General features: G+C 37.4%; 1 protein-coding gene across 1 annotated transcript in view; it reads right to left on the reverse strand.

Annotated features, from left to right (window-relative positions):
* PIGK (phosphatidylinositol glycan anchor biosynthesis class K) overlaps window positions 1–18,771 on the reverse strand; it is a gene marked incomplete at both ends in the record, with an annotated part of 64,142 nt that extends 45,371 nt beyond the window's left edge. The window contains 9 exons of the mRNA XM_079535646.1: window positions 3,282–3,454; window positions 10,120–10,230; window positions 11,842–11,959; window positions 12,303–12,399; window positions 12,732–12,843; window positions 13,820–13,955; window positions 15,343–15,434; window positions 17,547–17,600; window positions 18,673–18,771. Of these exons, the coding sequence (XP_079391772.1) occupies window positions 3,282–3,454; window positions 10,120–10,230; window positions 11,842–11,959; window positions 12,303–12,399; window positions 12,732–12,843; window positions 13,820–13,955; window positions 15,343–15,434; window positions 17,547–17,600; window positions 18,673–18,771 (992 nt within the window). The remainder of the gene's footprint in view (window positions 1–3,281; window positions 3,455–10,119; window positions 10,231–11,841; window positions 11,960–12,302; window positions 12,400–12,731; window positions 12,844–13,819; window positions 13,956–15,342; window positions 15,435–17,546; window positions 17,601–18,672) is intronic.
* Window positions 18,772–20,115: the final 1,344 nt, after the last annotated feature.

Genomic DNA, 20,115 nt, shown 5'->3' on the forward strand with positions numbered 1-20,115 from the left:
GAAATTACATATTTGTTCACAAACTGGATCCCTTTGTAATTCAGGAATACACAACAGCAGCTGCACCCACCAAGCGCATAAAACTGAAAATAGCCAGTAGAAAAGAAGAACAGGAAACAGAAATAAAGAGTTACTATCAAAAAATGGATGGGAGATAGCTTTGGTAGTAGTGTACTGCAAATAAGCCAATCACTCACAATTATTCTCTATCACACAAGCACCCTTCCTACGCCAAGTGGTTTAGTTAAAACTCTTTAGTTTTAGGACAACAGCCCCTGAGAGTAATGCACAATTCAGCCCAGCACAATTAATAAATCTGAAGCCCAAACCTCAAAAGCAATGAAACTAGGATGGTTTTATATGATGCTGTCTTTAATTCACCTTCTACTACCTTTAGGGAAACATTAACCCCTCATTTTTCCCAATGTTTTCTCTGTTACACAACTTTTCCTCATGACAGGAGCAGCAGGAAATGATCTAACATGCTGTACAGTCACAACCCGAGGCTGAGACACCCCACACTGACCAGCAGTGCTCAGCTCCACACAGACCTGTCTCCAAGACTCACCATCTCGTTCTTCATGTTCACGTTATGCTCTTACAGCGATTCAGACACACACATAACAGCCAGAGCCCCAGAGTCCATGAATGTCATCCAGGTTTTGAAGGTTGCAGCTACAGACCCAGTCAGGAAGAAACCCTCTGAAGTGAACATAGCTTAGATGAAACTACTATGAAGAAAGGGCAGGGGATTCCTTTTTTCCACCTCAATTTTAAAGCTTTTAGTCTGAAATAGTCACCAACTACTACACAGATAGAAAGAAAGCTTCACCTTTTGATTATCTAGTTGTCATTTCTTTATATGAGCTCAGCTCAAGCAAAGGAAACTCCTAAGGCTGCACTGGGACTACCAGAGCTGGTATCACCATCAGACACTGACCTCGCAGTGCACGAACTGCTTGTGCTGAGCTTGCACTGAGCCACACTGCAAAGTAATTGCTAAAGAACCATGCAACAGAAGAAATGAGATCTATGGAAAGATTTGGCAAAGTCACAGCACAGTGAGTTAGCTGAAACCTCACCCTGTCTGAAAACAGCACAATTCCAAGGCATGGTCATATCACACAGCAGCATCTCCTCTGCCCCTTATCTGTGCAGTCAGTGGTTTTGTTTGGTTGTTGTGTTTCAAGCAACATACTTAGCTGCACACGTAGACCCTTGCAACTTCATAACAAAAACAATTCCAATCTAACACTCACTAATGACCAGATCAAAGCTGGGGTCCCTACTTTGTTTCCGCTTTTCTCCCTAACACAAATATTTTGTAGCACTCTACTGCCACCAATATGTAAGAACAGAAGGAAAAAGCTTGAAAATGATTCCAAAAAGAAGGAACAAAAGAGAACACATCAAATGTTAAAAATAAAATAACACTGCAAAATATCTTTTAAACAAAAATGACACAAATACAATTCAGAACAAGGAAAAGATTCAAAATTCGGCACAGATTTTCTCAGAAAAAGAGCAGCGAGCACAGATTTACAGTGACCTGCGTAACACATCAACATTTGTATTAGGGGGAATAGATTTCTGATTCCTGTATCAGACACCTCCTGACAAATACGTGTGTTTATTTTAAGGCAAATTCCAAAGGAGCGCAAGTTCCATTCTACGCGACTTTTCTGCTTTCACAAAGGCTTTTAGAAAAACTATTAAGCACAAACAAGATTATTTATGACTGGTTTGGAAAGATTATTAAATTCTGGTTTTTGTGGATTAAGGTGAAAATTCATTAAAAAATTGTTTTAAAATTTGGCATCGATATAAAAGAAAATGAAAATAGTATCTTCACTATACATTGAAGAAAAAAAAAAAAAAAACAACAATGATCTTTCATCCTAACAGCAAAACATCCAAGCTCATTCTGAAAGCTGCATAGGAAAAAACAGCAAATGAGGTATTGAGGTGGTCCAAGAAAGCATCCTGTACAATTCATAATTCAGCATTCTCGTAGGCAACAAAGTAAGCTTACAAAAAGTTCACTTACTGTTAGTATTCTAAAAGCAAAATAACATTTAATTAGAGCCTTAACCAGAAGATTTCATAACAAGAAATGTATCTCACTATTACATTTAATTGAAAAGGAGGGTATATAATTTGCAGCTCTGAAATTAAGAAGTCTAAAACCTGATCTCCTTTAAATTTTCCACAAACTAGAATCCCACATGGTGTCCTAGCAAAAAATGTTTTTTATTTCAGAGGCAAAAGAAGATCTAGCTTCATTAAATTGTTCTGAATTAAGCAAAGAATTATTTAATTTGTATATGGTTAGTACTACCATGCACAATATAGTTAAAAGCACAATATGAAACTAAATAATAAAATACACTGGACTTAGTGTAGGATAGTATTAATTAGAAGGGCCAGAGCTAGCATTATCTTTAAAATTAATGAACTTGATATCCACTAACAACTTAATTTATCTGAGTGACAGTTAATATTAATTCACATAAATTTATGAGTTTGAAAAAAAATCTTACAATCTTGGTTAGAGTTGACAATTTTTTCTTTCTTCTCTCCTAGAGGAAAGTATTGTGAAAGCTAAAATATGCATCAGAAATGGCAGTACAATGCCAAATAAACTGCTGTACAAGCACATCTTCCTTTACATGTTTCCAATAGGTGGCAACAGAATACCAAAAATACAAAGGAGTTTATAATTCCTTCTTCATCCACAAAGAAATAGAATCCCTATTAACTCTACCAGCAAATTTGCACCAGCAGTGTTATTCAGGTAAATCATTACATCTCTGCAACTGAAATTCTCTGGACAGTTAAAGCCAAAAGGCAGAGAATTTGCAGAATAGAAACAGAGCATTTATTAAGAAAACATTAATGAAACAACCCATGCTTCGAACTCAGAGCTTATCGGAAGGAGTAAACTACTATAAAAATAAAAATCAAAATGTCTCTGCACATTAAACTATCAAAGAAGAAAGAAAATTTTACACTACTTTCTTTGCTGTTGATGATGATAGCCACACCTTGGTCTTTAGAAGTATTTACTTGGAAGATGGAATGAAGGAGTGGGAATTTTTCTTAAACAGAATGCTCTCTGCTGACAAATCTCCATTTTATCAATAGTAACAGTCCATACTGACTCCTTGGTCCTTTCACAGAAAACAAAGTTCTTCTTCCATTGACAGTTATAAGGCAGTTTTGTTTCTGCTGAACAAAGCTAAATAATACACTAAATATAATAGATAATGACTACTACTCACTCGCTTTCAAAGCCAGCTAAATTACGGTCCAAAGCAATTGTCTCTGTAGTAATTTCCACTTTTCTTACGCTGCCAAAGAAGTCTGTTATCAGAACATTTTGAGGGTCTCGCTGGAAGAGATCAGTTCGATGCCCAGGAGTTGAAACACACAAACTTTTTGGACAGACCTGAAACTGGAAACAAATATGGAAAGTCATATCATGACCCACATTGATCAACGATTTCTACGAGTACTTTTCAAAGTGAAATGATCATAAAATTAAGACAAATACCATACATAAATTTTGGTAGTACCCTTAATTTTCATACGAGCTCCACAGCCAAAGAAAAGGGACTGAAATAAAAAGCATTATTAAAAATTACAAATAAAAAATAATAAAAATTATTAAAAAGCATAAACAGAAAACCTTAATCCTCAGCTATCAATATGAGCAAAGAAATGCTTTTGTGAAAGCCAACTGCAACTGACCGATTAAGTGTGAAAATGCGTTTCTGAATACAGAAGCACCAGCAGTGCTGTATCTTCCAAAAAGCAAAAGGTGGCATGAATTCTTCATGCTTACCAAAGGGAGGCAGGCAAGTTTCACAAGCCATGACAAGTAGCTAGCTGTGAAGGTTTTAAAATTGAATCAAGAATTTAAATTTTAATCAGAAAAAAAAAAATCCTTATCCTTATTTCTGGTTTACAGCCTATGAATTAATACTCAATGAGGACCTTAAAATATCAAAGGTGTACTATGCACATTAAATTCACACAGCCATGCCTGTAACACCTACAAATTAGCTATCTACTTTTCTATTAATTTTAGGTACCTATCCGTTCCACTACCTCCAGCACAAATTCCAACAGTGGGAAAGCAAAACCAACACTAACAAATTAAACTAGCTTAGATGGACTCATTTTCTGCAAATGTATCTTTATACTGAATAAAGTAGATACAACGATGACACATTAGTTGTAATACTTAAAATATCTGACTAAGTAGCATGCTTATTAAGCAGTAGAACTGTTACAAATCCAGAAGTTACTCAAGGCAAAACCAGTGGATTTTGGATGGAAAATTTTGGATCAGGGGGTTTTTGCACAGGTCCTACTACACTGCCCACACAAGTCTTTTTCCATCCAGACAGATTCCTTATTCCAGGGTACCTCCTAGATTACATAGCTTGTAGTTTAATTAGTAACATTACACAACTTCAAATTGCATAGTCGTGAAAGTCAATCAGGGCCCCACTTCCTGGCCTCTGAGCTGGGAAAGCTGAGTTTGTGTCTCAGTCCACAGAAGGCATTTCATAACTAAACACACAACCCCGCCAAACACAGGCAGAGACAAGCAACCCTCTAAGACACAGGTGAAAGGTTGACAGCACCTTGAACAGCTTCTTGACCAAATGTTGCTGCCCACTGAACTGCCTCTCCAACAGCCTGCAGGCTGTGTGGTAACAGTTTGTTATGCAACCTTGTGTGTTCTAGCAACAAAGAATACTTAACACAGCACATTCATGCACCGGACTACCAAGTATGCTTACCTTCCTAAAATGACATTTTCCAAGTGATTTTCACAAACAGGTCCACTGGTTACATGATATAAATCTTATACACCTGATTCTGTCATGAGTCAGCTGGTTGCATTCTCAGGGCAGAATCACAGGTCCTAGTTAGCTCAGCGCAGATGCAGCCTCAATTATCACAGATGCTGACAGATAAAACCTGTAAGTTTCAGTTCCATACCTCCTAGCAGAAATTCTTTGCACAGCCCAGCACAAAACAGACAAGTTTGTATGGTAGTTTTTTTTTTTTTTTTTTTAGGACAGCAGAACCCTCTTCTTAAAAAGTTTCTCAGAGAGAAAGCAATGTACTTGGTCCCACTAGATTCTGTCTCACTGTTCGTCCCTTCTGCACCTACTACAACTTCTCTTTTATACCTGGTCTTACGGTCTAAGCTTGTAAATCCAGGGAGGCTTCAGCTCACATTAACCTTTACCCTAAACGATGGATACACGCACACAAATCCGCTGAGCTGTTTTTCAGTAATTCCCACTTATCTTGTTTGCAGAGTATCACATCTCCTGAACAAGATCTTTGCTGTCCTCCATGTGAAGTGGAAATGAACCAGACTGACCAGTATCACGCTTCCCGTACACACAGAAGACACTTGCCAGTGCACATAAACATTCATTTCTTGGTTTCATCAAAAGACAATACATTTTCCCCAACTTGAAGTAAGGGCACAAACATAAAACCTGTCTCCAAAGTAAGCTACATAAGTTAAATATTTATTTTGATCCCTCTATTTGATACATTAATCTTTGCTGCAGCTATATTTTTATGTCAGGGTAATGGCTAGAAAGGCTACAAAACACTTTAAGAACTACAATGCTTTTATATTCTTGTACTGTTAACACCAGTATAAGAATATATGATGAGAACGAATGACTCAACAAATTATGAATGACCTTTCAATGCAGCTGCCTTCTATCAGCCCCAAACAGACTCCCAAAGCAAGTCAAAAGTTTATTGATCATAGGCAACCACTGCAAATAGCTTCAAAGACATCAAAGAAAGAGCTGCTTCGCAATTCTGCTTTATGTTAGCTACTAAAGGAATGTGAGCCCAAAAAAACCTCTTTTTATCTGAGGGCCCACTGAACTTTTGCCTTGCTGGTCACAGCAAATACTTCCATTTCCTTCCTAAAACACAGACTTCAAAAAGATCTTTCTTGCTCTCAACAAATGCAGTTTAAGAGTGAGATCTGCAAAATCACTGCAGTAAACATGTACAGAGAAGGGATCTAATCAGTGTTCCTCAGAGCCTTCAATTACTGGACTCAGCTGGGAGAATATCACACGTACAGATTGCATGACACTGCATAACAGCCCCGTCCTCATGGGCAAAGTGAATCTCATCACATGCCCATCTCTGCAAAAAAATTACAAGCACAGGTTTACCTGTAAAGCTGTCTGACCATTAAAATAAACTTTCAGTGGATTAATTCTACGCTTTCACAGACAAACTGAATGCTTTCCTGGGCCAAAAAAAAAAAAGAACAAAACACCACATTTTTAAGTAGAATTACAATAGCCTGTTAACAAGAGCATGCAGGATATTATATCAGATGATTTAATCACTAATTTAAGTTTAACTCAATGGACACACTAAGTAGCTTGCTGGAAGCTTAGTGCTTTTCAGCCACTTATTTCTCGCACACAGTTACCATCCCTTAACTCTTGAAGGAGGGCAGCACCAGTCTCACCAATTGTTCCTGCACCTGGAACTGCTTGCATTTCTTCCACCTGCCTTTTACAACTCTCAAGAAAGCACTACAGGATGATAAAAAGCTCATGGCATTTTAAAACAAACAAAAAACCAAAGAAAAAAAAAATATTATTAAAGGTATAAATCAACGCAGTAAAACAATGATCTGTAAGTTTATAATTTGAAAGTAAAGTATTCAATCTACTTGAAAAGCAAGCACATTTCAGATCAAAGCTAGTGTATTTATCATTGCGTCTCATAATCTACCTTGATGTATTTCAAATGTAAACTTCTTTTGGACAGTAAGAAACAGACACAGATGGCAATTCTCTCACCTAAACTACAACAACTTTGTTAAAAAAAAGTCACTCAAATAAATCAGAGCTGTCATTTTGATGCAGAAAAGCTGTTAGCTTCCATGCTATTTTCCAGAATGGAAAAAAGCTTAAAATATCATTACATAAAACGTATGGTGTCCCTCATAGATTTTCTATACATAATTGACTACTCCTTATACACCTATTAGAAAGCATGAATTCCGAAGCACACCAGCACCCTGCAATGTGCTTCTGTTCTCTGTGGCAGTCAAAACCCAAATACAACTAAACACCAAATTTGTCTTCCTGGGTGGTAGAGTTCCAGATCACATATGAACATTCAGAAGATAACCAACATTCCTTGTTGAAATACAGTATTTGTTAATAAAGAAAGAACTGAAAGCAGATATCCTGGGGTTCTGATTTATTCAACTTACATACATTTTCTTTTTAAACTCTCGCTAAGTGAAATTAATTATGATGCATATTAAATATATTAACATTAACACAGAGGACAGAACTAATGGCTCCAGCATTATTTAATACCGAGCATCCCTGAAAAAAGGGAACAATCCTGTCTACAATTAAAAAAATGTATTTAGATACAGTTTTTGATAGGAAAAGAAAAATAACATTTTATAATACAAGATGGAAAAAAATAGATCACATATCATTGCAAAAATATCACTCAGTAAGCAGACGAAAAGCTGTACAGATTAATTAGCACAGCACAGTCAGCAGAGCTTAGTGGCTCTGACTCAATAACTCTGCCATAACTGTCCCTATTTTGGGTTCATTTTCTACTCAAAGCTGCTATGTGCTGAGATGATATAATTGGTCGCACCAAGTGTAATATGAAGGTCTCTCTTCTAAGCTCTTAGAATACATGTACATATTGCAAAACAACTGCATCAGCTCTGAATGTGTCCAACAGATACCACAATTCAAGTGTTTGCAACCTGTCCCACAACAGTTTACTACCATAGGACAATTTTGAGACAATTTGGGAACAAAAATGTGTAATGGCACTGAGAAAAAGAGGATTCCAGTATTAACAATCCGACTACCCAGTACCTGCGTGAAAAAAGGACTGCAAAGCAATTACAGACTAGCACTTTGATAACTAAGGTCTTTAAAGGAGAAAAAAAAACAAAAAACAAGAAACTGGCTAAATGAAACACATTTCTTGATATTTTGCTGTTTCCAAACTTTTTAATTAAGATACTAATTAAATAAAACCATCTGAGTTCCGCAAATGGAAACTCTGTTATCTTGAAATTTTCTTGCCACATTTTGAAGTTATTTTATGACAAATCAGGTCTCATATAGAACATACGTGAATCTGATTTTGAAAGTTTGAATGTGTGGCACATTACTTTTTACTTTTTTGGAATTGCAATCAAACTGAAATTCAGATATTTGCACAGCTTTTTGCTATCCCCTTAGCAACACAGATGGAGCAGGTGGGAAGTAGGTGGAGGAAAGATGCCTCATTCTTCACAGGAATGTGATATCCAAACCTTAGGCGGATGTGAAGTGAAGCTTTTTAAAGAGTGGCTGGAGAAAATCACATAGGTGATATGATGGACACCATGTAACAAATACTTTCTCCTGAAAGAGTACACATCAGACACAGAAGGCTGGTCAACAACTACACTTCAGCTATGAGTGAACTCGTTAGTGAGCCACTTAACATATTGCCCAGACTTCCCAAGTGTCAGTTTTAAAAATCAGGCTTGCATAAGCATTAGCTCTTTTTTCTTAACCCAGAACAATACTAACATTGTATCCCAGTGCCAAATATACCTATATGAATCCTATAACACAATTGCTGAAATATATGTATATCATGACTTTTTCAAGCCGTCTCACATAATTGGTTCTATTCCCTCCCCTTCCCATAGCAGCAATAAAGAGATTCGTGCTGTGATGTCTAACAAGATGTAAGTAATTTATCTGTGTAAGTTTCCATGGGCCTTCCTACTTATTCGGCATACAACATAAAACAAAAGTGCAAAGCAGAGTGTTCAGGTATATTCTCAAAAGAGCCCAAAATGTAAGCTACTTGACCACCTACTACATTTTCTGTACTGTTGACAATACCTGAACTAATATCTAATATCTTTTTTTATTTAATGTCAATTCATTTTCTAGTTTACAAAACAGAATTCTAGAATGCTGTTTGAATGAACAAGGTAGAAGCAGAAGTGCTGTCAATAAAAAACTTGCATATTCTTCTTTAACAAGGTTGATTTTAAGGTTTTTTGTATTTCGTGATCAGACAGGTACTAAATTACAAGCCAGTTTCATTCTCATTCCAGTAAAGGAATTATGAATCTTAGTCACTGAATCAATTCTATATCAACATAAAATCTGTTAAGTGGGAGCTGTTTAGACTGAATTCTACTACAGATTTGACAACCAGCCTAGGACAAGCCTCTGTAGACAAAGGAGTAGATGCTCCATTTACACAAATGAATCAAACACAGTGTGCACAGTCAGTGGTGCACCTAGATCATTGATACAGTCATGGCATCAGGATTTACAGCTACAAGGCAACACAGCAGAACATATAACTATAGTAAAATTAGCCTTGGAACAGGCATGAAGGGTTAATAAAATAATAAAAGATGGCCACCTTTTATGCAATTTTATCAGTGCATATATCTAACTGTTACAAGGGCGTTTGCAGACATTTTACCTTAGATTATTTTGGTTGTTTTTTTTTCACTGCTTCTTAACTGAAAGCTTCATTCAGTACTCACCTAAGATATAATATACTCCAAACACAGACAGATTTAGACATCTCTTGGTCTGGATGCTAAGTGGAGAAATCAGCCTCTATAGGCATTTGTGAGTGCACAAATAGAATTTTAACTGTTTAATCAACTTTGCAAAATTCTACCAATGGTTGCCTTTCCATATCCACAAAGTGCCTGTTATCCATTAAGTTGATTTTACACATTTCAGAAGTTTCCAACTATTTTTTTTATGCACAATCATTTTATTTAAATATTTAACGAATTTTATTTATTTTTCAATGATTTTTTTTTTTTAACGGCTAGTTTTGGTTAACTTTTTTCTGTAGCCAATAAGCCACTTTCACACAAAGGACAATCCTCTAAATGTTACACTACTGTTTTGCTTAATAATGGCAGAAAGGCCCTCCCCACAAAGCTACTTCTAAGACAAACAGTAGCTGTACAGAAAGCATTTGGAGAACACCATGAAAAAATAAATTACTGAGCGTTGAGATTCTACTTACAAGGTCATTCATATTTGTCTGACTGGCTGGATGAACTTCTTCCAAGAATTCCAGCATGTAAAAAGTGTATCTGTCCATAAGATGAACACCAATCCCAAGGTCAGGTTGATGCTACAAAATAATATGAAACAGTTACAGGGCATTTGCAGAACAGAACTCAGTATTTAGAGAAGGGAACAGCATATAATAGTGTCATGGTTTTATGATTTTTGGTCATCAGTATTCCACACCATAACATCATGTAATGCACTGGGGGTGGGGTTTGATATCTGCCGAATGTTCGTCCGACGGAGAAGAACTGCATTTCCCCAGGAGGCTTTGCGGTCAGCAAGGGGATATAACTCCATGCAAGGTCACCTGATCTTTCTTCTTCGCCTGCGCTTCGCTGTCTGCGCTTCGCTATCTGCGCTTCGCTGCCTGCGCTTCGCCATCTGCACTTTGCCGTCTGTACTTCAGTCACTCAACTGGACTGCACTTCTCACCCCAGCATTGTGGTGAGGTCTATACAATTCAAACAGATTCTCTCTCTCTCTCTCATTGTATTTTACTAATACTATATTTAGTAAAATCATTTGTTCCACCTCAGATTAGTGCTGTTGTTTTCAAGTATTTTGGGGTCCCCTGCTTCCCCTTTCCCAGAGGCGCGGATCCGCAGATCCCTCCGCCCTGCTGGTCACGGAACTGGGCCGGACCAGCCCATAAACCGTTGACAAATAGCATCTTACAAAAGTTAAGCATAATGTGTTATTTGTTCCTAGGAAAATTACACAAAGCAAATTACTACTCATGAAGAAATATTCTGGTGGTGAACTATGTAATATATGGATCATTTTCATTTTTCTAGACTACATCTAGACAATAAGCTGGGAATTCCCTTCTTAGAAGTCCAGTGAATTTATGTACCATCCCCAGCTTCCTAGGGCTTGGAAAACAGAGCTGAGAAAGAGAACTTATTTTCAGTTTGGCTTGGATCTCTTTCCTATTATTCTTTCTGTAATGTCAATGGGGTATAAGTATTGTTTTGGTTTTTGTTTCCATATACCAAGTGTAAGAAACACGAGACTGAATATTCCCCTCTCAGATCTCTCATCAGTCTTTCCATAAGATTTTTGCCCAATCTAAGTAACGTATAAATTAACCAGGAAGCACAGAATTCTATCACCACTTTTAACTATCAGCAATTAGCTGAAGATGATTTGCCTCTTCCTTTTCACTGGACATGTGGGTCCTCAGAATTTCTGCAAACCTTTCCAAGTCCTTGGAAACTTTTTAGAACTGAACTGGAACTGAGCAAGATAGTGTCAGTTGAAGATACACAAATAAAAGCTAGTGTTGATAGGCAGAGCTAAAAATCAACATGTAGACAAAGGAAGAGGAGAGTCATCATCTTCCTTACATGTACAATACCTTTTGCATTGTCAATTATAATTTTCTGTTATTTTACATGTATAAAATATACTATGAAATGATTCTTGCTATTATTTCTGTGATAGAAAACATCAAAAAATAAAACATATTAGCCTGTTTCTTTGTGACAGCCCACAAAAGCAGGAAGATACACCTTACAGTTTTGTCAAAGCTGTACTTTATAACAAAACACATTATACAGTACACAATTAGAAAGAAAATTTTAGTTATTAAAAAAAAAAAGCAGCAATGGCTGTACTGTTAACTCACTCAGATATTCTGAAAATCATCTTCAGGACACAAAAATGTACTTACTGATAATGAATCTTCTCCTACTTGGCTGCTAGCCAAGGCAATTATATTAGGTGAATAAAATCGTTCATACATGGATGCTCCTTGACAAGTATCAATGATAAACAACAATTCATTGTACCTAAAAGAAACAAAACAGCCCTCTTACTCAATTTTCCTCAGATTGAAATATAGGAACTTTGCTTTCTAGTCACCAGGATAGCTACCATCAACCTAAGGAACAGAAGACTTTGCACTGATTGATTTTAAAATGGCAAGTTCAGCCAAATCAATTCTAGGGGAAGTTCTCACAGTAGGAAGCTGAAAGTGAAATTTAAAACTCTTCTTTCTGAATGTAAATTTTCACCTAATTGTATGGACAGCAAACAGCATCACTGTTGAAAGTTCAGTAAGGCCTACCAGTAAGATTTCAGGCATGTTAATGAAATACAATATTTAACCTCTACATAATACATTCTTATTACCTTCTTTTCTGCCACATTTGTTCAAAGGCATCAGCAAGTTCTACATTTGTGATTTCTTCAGAATCTTGAAATTTTAGGAAACCATTCCCACCATGGCCTAATAGAAAATATACAATTAGGCAAGTATGTAGGTTAAGGAAAGATATTTAGTCTGGGTGATCACCTTTCTTAAAAGATAAACAAACAACTGTTTTGCTCCAATAAAATTTCAGCACAAGGACAGTAAAAACATAATTTAGACTGGAAACTACATTTAATAAGTACAGTCTTACAGGTTTTCTTTGTTAGTATGACATGTCAAGGAAAAAAATCATTTGTCAATCCTTTTTTTTTTTGTTTGGGCTCCTCATGAGAATTCATGCATTCATACAGATCCATCCAACTGAACAACAAATGTCAGTAGAAGTGTATACACAAAACTCCAATTACCTGTCATATATATTAGAATATTGCTTCTGTCATCAGAAAGAAGACGTTTAGATCGTGGAGTGCTTGGTGGGATTCTTCCTGTTAACACACGCAAGAAATTTTCCACAGTAACCTAAGAATAGAAGCATAAAGTAATTTTTTAGAGATAAAAATATGGGTCAACAATTCTAGGTTGGATTACATCAAAAAAAATATAATGGAACAATACAACATGCAGAGTACCCAGTAAGATGCAATACTGTATGGTATAAACTGCATCAACCGACATCTTCTTGTTCAAGACTTTTACTGCAGTAAGGCTCACAATTACACACCATCTCTTATTATATCTCACTAATATCAGCCTGGTGTTCTACTATACCCAATAAGACTACTATCATTTTAATTTCTAAATACGTTTTCCATTGATTTGAAAACCTGTCAGTGTATACCTTTGTTCTGTCAAAGCTGCTCACGTGCTCACAAAATGCTCCAACATTTCTGTGTGTTGCCATGGAAAAATAAAAGTTTAAATTACTTCTGCAACTCAGGAGAGGAAAAACAAGATCAATTTCAGTTACATAAGTCTTTGTGTGACCAGATATCATCAAGATGGTGATCGTAAAACCTCCTATAAAACTCCATTTGCTGTCCATGCAGACACACGCAGCAAACGCTAGCAAAAATCCATACTCAAGAAAGAACATAATAAAAAACCAACACATTTCCATTTTGGTACAGTATCTTCATCTCTTTATACAAAGCTTCACGTCTTATGTATGCCTTTAAATGCTCCTAGAAACTTTCATCAACAATTATTCAGCACTATTAAATCATTTATTTGTTGTCTGCTTTAAGATCTCCTGGTAAACTATTTGAAAGAATATGACACAAAAATAAAAAGACAGTAGAACACAGATTTCTATATAGTGACTATTTTACAAAAAAAAGTAGATTATGGCATTTGGTATTTTTTTTAATAAAAGCATAAGCTTAAGATTAGAAATATAAATAGCAAACACTTCATTTGCACACTGAAAGTTTCACATAGGTGTTGAGCATTTGCAAGACATAAAAACATAGATCCAAAAAAAAAAAAGCATGGCTACCTCATAGCTTCTGTAATCCACTTCTACATCATCTCCATAGACATTTAGTTCCATGTTTTTATGGCTAAACACAGTAGCTGGTTTAGGATTCCTGGGATTACATGCCATATCATCTGCCAGCATCAGGACAATGTGACTGTGAAATACAAGGAAGACATAAATCTAAAGGAAATTACAAGAAAATTATCCCATGATTAAAAGAGTAGCTTACGACTCAAGAAGATGCCTGTCATTGTAAGTGAAGACTTGCTTAGTTACATGGTATTTCCTTATGAACACACTCACTGATAGAGTTATCACAGAGGGAAATGCAGCTAGCTGCTATCTAGCAACAGGTTTCACTCAGGCCAAAGCTGAATATGCAGTTAACACTAGCAACTCTATGGTACAGACTCGCATAGAGCTAGGTGACAGAACAGGGCTAAATCACTTCATACAGTTCCACAGAAGAAATCCCAGCCTGTCTGTGCCCTTTCAAGTAGATCAATTAAAAACATAATGAAAATTATTTTGTTCATTAAATCTGAGGAGCTCGCAAACATTCTTCAAACTATTATACTACATCTGATACACTGCTGCATGGTCAGTAGCACTAACCGGAAATTCTTCTATGGAACACATATGAGTTGACAGCTGATAGGTTTTGTCTTATTCACAGTAACATTAAAAACAAAAAAAAATTATCACCTGAAGGACTATTAGAACACTGTACCAACCTGCATGCAGCCAGACATGTACATGTGGCAGGGTCAGGATTTGGTCAATACATGAAACACCAAGAGGTCACTGTTTGTTTACCTATGTCACCGCCTGTTTGTCTACACGAGTATTTTAAGAGTAATTCTGTTGCTCATTAAGTGCTGATACACTCCACACGCTAGAAAGATAAATGCTACCCAAAATAACTGAAGCACAGATCCTCAAAAATAATCAAAGTAAATTACTTCATTTGGAATAAAATGCAGACAGTTGAGCACAAACATGCACCACATGCACTCTTAAAAAACACACTGTCCATACATCCAGCCAAACAATTTTGGTGTTAATTTGCTGGTTAACTGTTAAACTAAAGTAATCCAATCATGTATGTTACTGCTATTCCCATACTGTAAAACTTAAACCACATAATGATTCCAGCAGTTCAAAAACTATTCCTTAACTCATTTAGGTTTAGTTTTATCCTAGCAGAACTTTCCTCTTACAAACTGAATCATTGTGCCCATGCATCAGCAAATCAGAGCAACCTATATTCATAGACGCACAAACCATTTTCCCAATGAATTCTTCTGTTAGATGACAAGTAATTTAAACCACCAGACAGTTCCATTTAAAACAAGGAAAAAATCCTTTCAAAACAAACAAGCAAACCCCAACACAAAAGAGCACACCTAAGAACCGTGATAAATGTTTATTTCTAAGTTAGCTTAAACTGGGAAGAAAAATGTATTTTCATACTGCTTCAGACAGCAGAAAGACTTTAATAGCACATTTGAAAGGAACTGCATTCACCAAGATCCCCTCACCTGTCAGGAATGCCCAATCTCTTGACACTTCTGTATACTGAAAGAGTGTTTGCCACGTGACGGTAATTAAACCAGAATCGAGACGTACATACCTTGAATTTTCAAGGAAAGAGAAAAAACAGCACCACATTAAGTAGTGTAAAATATACAAATAGGCCTGGCTTATGCATCAGAAGACACTGATAACAGGTATTGAACAAAGCAACAAATCAGAAAGAAAACAGCAACATCAAGAAAGTCATGATGTAAGCTATATACATGTAAACCTTTGCTGTACCAAAGAAATAAATGCGGAAAATAAATGTTAAAAAAAAAATGCGTTTTATGTGTTTGCTCATGACAAAATTGACATAAAACCCAACTAAGTATAGAAAAAGCCATTTTAGGGAATAAACCAGCAAGAACAGTAAGCAGATAAGCTATTCTATTTCCTCTTACTGTCTCCATAGCCAATAAAAGAAAAATCTAAGGAAGAGTTTTCATCTCTATAGCAAACCCCTTCTGGGAGCAAGACTGCATAAATGCATAAGTGAATTCATGCAGAAACCACATGGGGAAAATAAAATGAGAGTACTTTGCATTTAAGGAGTCAAACATTATAAAGAGCTACATAAACTCTAACCAAAATCTGAACGCAAAGTCTCAAAAAATTTCAAAGGAGTTCAGTTAGATTAACAAGGTGAAGGGTTGGGGATGAGTCATTCACAGCATCATTAAGGTTGGAAGAGATCAATTCCCTAGGTGAGACATTATTTGATCTGTCCTCAAAAACTCCAAACCAATGAGATTCCAAAATTTTCAGAGGTAATCTGCTGCAGTTCCTTGCTGGCCTTATCGTTGTCCTTGTGTTTACATCAAGTTCACTACTTTTCATTTGTTCTACATCAACAGCAACTTTCTTTTGCACAAAAATTCCTTTTGCTTTACCAATCTTTCAGACAGATGAAGAAAAAAGCTTTATAAAAGATCTGATTTTAAAAGCAGAAAAATATAAAAGAAGGAATGACCATAGCATTTCAGACAGCTTAAATTCCTCAATTCCAAATTAAATAGAAATATCTTCAAGCAAATTTGTGCCATCTAACATCTTTTTTTCTATACTTAAAGAAACTTAAAATCCAAATTCAGTCTGAAAGGATTTTCAAGTCCATTCAGTTACAAATTTCAAAAACTCCCATGTGTACATTTGCCTTTCAGCAAGACTAACAGCTCTAAAAACTGACCCCAGCAAATACAGCTGTGACTTTTATCATCCCCTCCATCACCTCTTACAACACAGTAGAAAACATGCCCAGGCTTGAAGCCATTGATGACAGCCAAATCCTCCCTATTTTATCGCTTAAAAAATCTGTAATAATTGTTACAAAGACAAATCATGAACTGTTTAAAAAAATATAATTTGCAGAGAATCTGTTGAGGATAGAAAGTATAGTTATTCAGACAGAACATTCCACTTCATCTTTTTTTTAAGCACTCAAACAAAAATGTTTATTTGTTAATAGCATTAAAAAAAATACTTGATGTTTTAATAGTTTCTAGTTTGTACTTTATAGAAATTATTCCTTCTAATTCAATTCATTACTATTTACTTTCATTTTATGTTGCTAAATTTTAGTATCTGTAAAACAAACATCTGCTACCAAGTAATCATGATAGCGTTCTGAAACAAATTAGTCATTAAGACCTGAGCTGTGATTAAGAACCAATTCTGCAGTATGATTCAAAGTTAATAAAAGATTCGTGGCAAAGAAAAAAAATTAACAACTATTGATTTAAACATTATGTCTCCTCAATTTATTTTATTCTAAGCCTGTTATCACGAGTTAACAGATTGACTAAGGATACACAAATCAGAAACAAATTATACCTTCCTGGTCAAAGAGACACAGCTCTCTGATATCATAACTACATGCTAATTCAATATGCATTGTGATAATTTAACTGTTTTAATGCTGTTGAACTTTAATGAAATCTGCCATGTAACTCTATGTTCTGAGTGCTTGATGTGTAATTACATGGAACAGATAATTTTATTACAGTTAATAGATTTGCAGGGATCACTTCAAATTTATTTATTTCCAAGTCTTTATCCTTCCATTCCATTTCTTTCAAATGAACAGAATTACTGCACAACTGTTGCAAATACAGTACATAATGAAAAACTGAAAACCTTTTTTTGTAGAATTTGCCAGAACTACACTTACCAGAACTGCCCAGTTATTTGTATGCCCGCTTTTGAAGAACTGTTCTGCTTGATCCTGAGAGATGGAGACAATATTAGATGTTTTTCAGTAGAAAGAAAGAAACGATCATTTCTATTTTTGTTTCCACAAAACAAAGCATATTTGATTTCTTGGACTTAGCATACCTAAAGTAAAATTTAACAAAGCTTCAAAGCCAGAGACTTTTCTTATCCCACGTCACACATTCTACCCAAGATAACTGTAACTAAAGTTTCTGTGAAACTTGCTAAACAACAAGAAGATCCATTAGTCACTTTCAGCTTAGTTAACAAGGAAAGCCTACGCGTGTCTATACCACAGTATGCTCCAAGAACAAAATACACTAATTTACTGACTTGCAATTTCTTTCTTAGTGAGATAAGGAGCTTGGGTGAAGTTCAATTTTATTGTTCCTTTCGTTTCTTCAGAAAAAGTCTTTAGTCTTGTTTCTAGCAGAGAAGTCAACCTATACTTTATGCCCCATGTTTAGAAACAAGGAGCCAGGACAATAGCAATCCACTACCTCAATCAATCACGGCTCCCCGCAGGCTTTGCAGACTGCAAGCATCAGGACACCGAGCGGGACAGGGGCTCCAGGAGCAATGCGTGCACTGTGCAAAAAGCACATTACTGATATAAGAAATCAACGCAGCAGGCGATGCGGCCCGCAGACTCGCTCACAGCAGGCAGAACTGCAGCATGAAGGCCAGGGGAACTCTTTATTCACACACGGCTTTGCAAATGTCCAGAAAGGCAAAGAGAGCCTGCGCAACTGAAAGTTATACCGCATGACCACAGCAAAACTGCATTTCAGGAGGCAGCGAACGTATTAAAAGAAAGGAGGGTTTTTTAACAACTCTTCTCGCTCTCTAAGCAAGCCGCACGTGCTCGCGCTTCTACACCACACCCCACCACTGAGGCAGCGGCACCGCAGCCGCGCTGGGGCGGAGCGAGGCGGGGCTCCACCCCCCTAGGGGCAGTCCGGGCTCGCGCGCTCCGACGAGCGCCGGCAAGATGAAGGAAGGAAGCAGCGCCCAGGTAGCAGAAAGGAGCCTGCAGCGCCGCTCGCCCTCTGTCCCCACCACCGCTCTCCTTCCAGCCCTCGTACCTGGATGCCGCTGGCGAGCACCATGCCGCAGCACCCCAGGAGCAACGCCGCTACGGCGGCGGCTCTGGCCCAGCGGGCGGCGGGCGCGGCGGCTGCCATGTTGCCCCGCTCCGCTGCGCTGCCGGAAGGGGCGAAGCAGCCTCTGCGCATGCTCCGTGGTGCCGCCCCGGCGGGAGAGGCTCAGCTGCTGCTCCGCGGGGAGACCGGGAGCGATCCCCGGCTCCGAGCTGTGCCGAGCGATTGCATACTCAAAGTGCGGGCTTACGTGCGCTTTTTACGTACCAGAAATGAGCTCGAGTCGCTGGGTGTTGTGGAGGCACGGTGAGGGCGGGATGCAGAGCGGAGCAGCTTCAGGGGGGCTGGAGGAAAGGAGCAGAGGAATGAGAGCAGATCTTATGTCAAGATGTCTTGCTATAGCCTTGCCTTTAGCACACATGGCTCATCCGTCAGAGCCAATGAATCATCAGGCTTGTAACACAATCTACCAAACCGTTTGGTATGATCTTTTGATCTCCACTAACTCACCTTTTCAGTGTCTTTGCTCAGTTACCCGATGCCTTCCATTACAAGATACAGAATCTGCCCTGGACCGTGGAAGCTATTTCCTGCTCCATGTATTTGTCGTCAGTAATGACTTTTCAGACAGCAGCATATTTTAATATATTGGTGTTGGAATTTCAGTAATGTTACGTTTGCTGTTTGAAATCATGACTGGTTTCCTCGTGATAAACATAATCACCTGTGATTAGATTAAATTTTGTGCCTACAGCCAATGAACTTTTTGCCTTTCAAAGACAACAGTCACCAGCTCCTGTTATGCTTGAGCACATCTCCTGTGTGAGCTTATTATGAACGCACTGAGAACTGCTGTGGCTATCTGTGTCTGTTTGTCCCTACTTGTAAGCCACGTTATGAAGCCTCTTGCTCCAGAATGCTACATGAATTTAAAATGGGTCCAAGTATAAGATTTCTCCTTGCCCTTTCAATTGTTTCTGCTTTCATCGTTCTCAGATGAGTTCAGGATGCGTCACTGATCCCAAAGGACAGGCAGCTATCTTTCAGAGCATATCCTCATCCAGTTTTATAAGCTGGTGAGCTAATTTTGTGTTCTTTGACTTGGGTGGTCCTTCACTACCTTTTAGCTCCTGTGTGGGCAACCTTGTCTAGTGGGTGGCACCCTGCCCACAGCAGAGAGTTGGAAGTGGTCTTTAAGGCACCTTCCAACTCAAGCCATTCTCTGAATCTGTCATTCATACTGAAGGAAAAGTTAAGTCAAATTTTATCACTAGAAAGAACAATTCCTTACAAGGAATCTTTCCTGGCACAAGAAGTAATTAACATTTTTTTGTTTTCTTAATAAAACTTAAAAAACAGCAACAACAAAAAACCCACATCAAATTCACTTGAAAACTTCTGAACCTTCTAAAATGTGCATCACAAGCA

This window comes from Tetrao urogallus (genome assembly GCF_951394365.1).
Source record: "Tetrao urogallus genome assembly, chromosome: 5".
Taxonomy (NCBI): Eukaryota; Metazoa; Chordata; class Aves; order Galliformes; family Phasianidae; genus Tetrao; species Tetrao urogallus.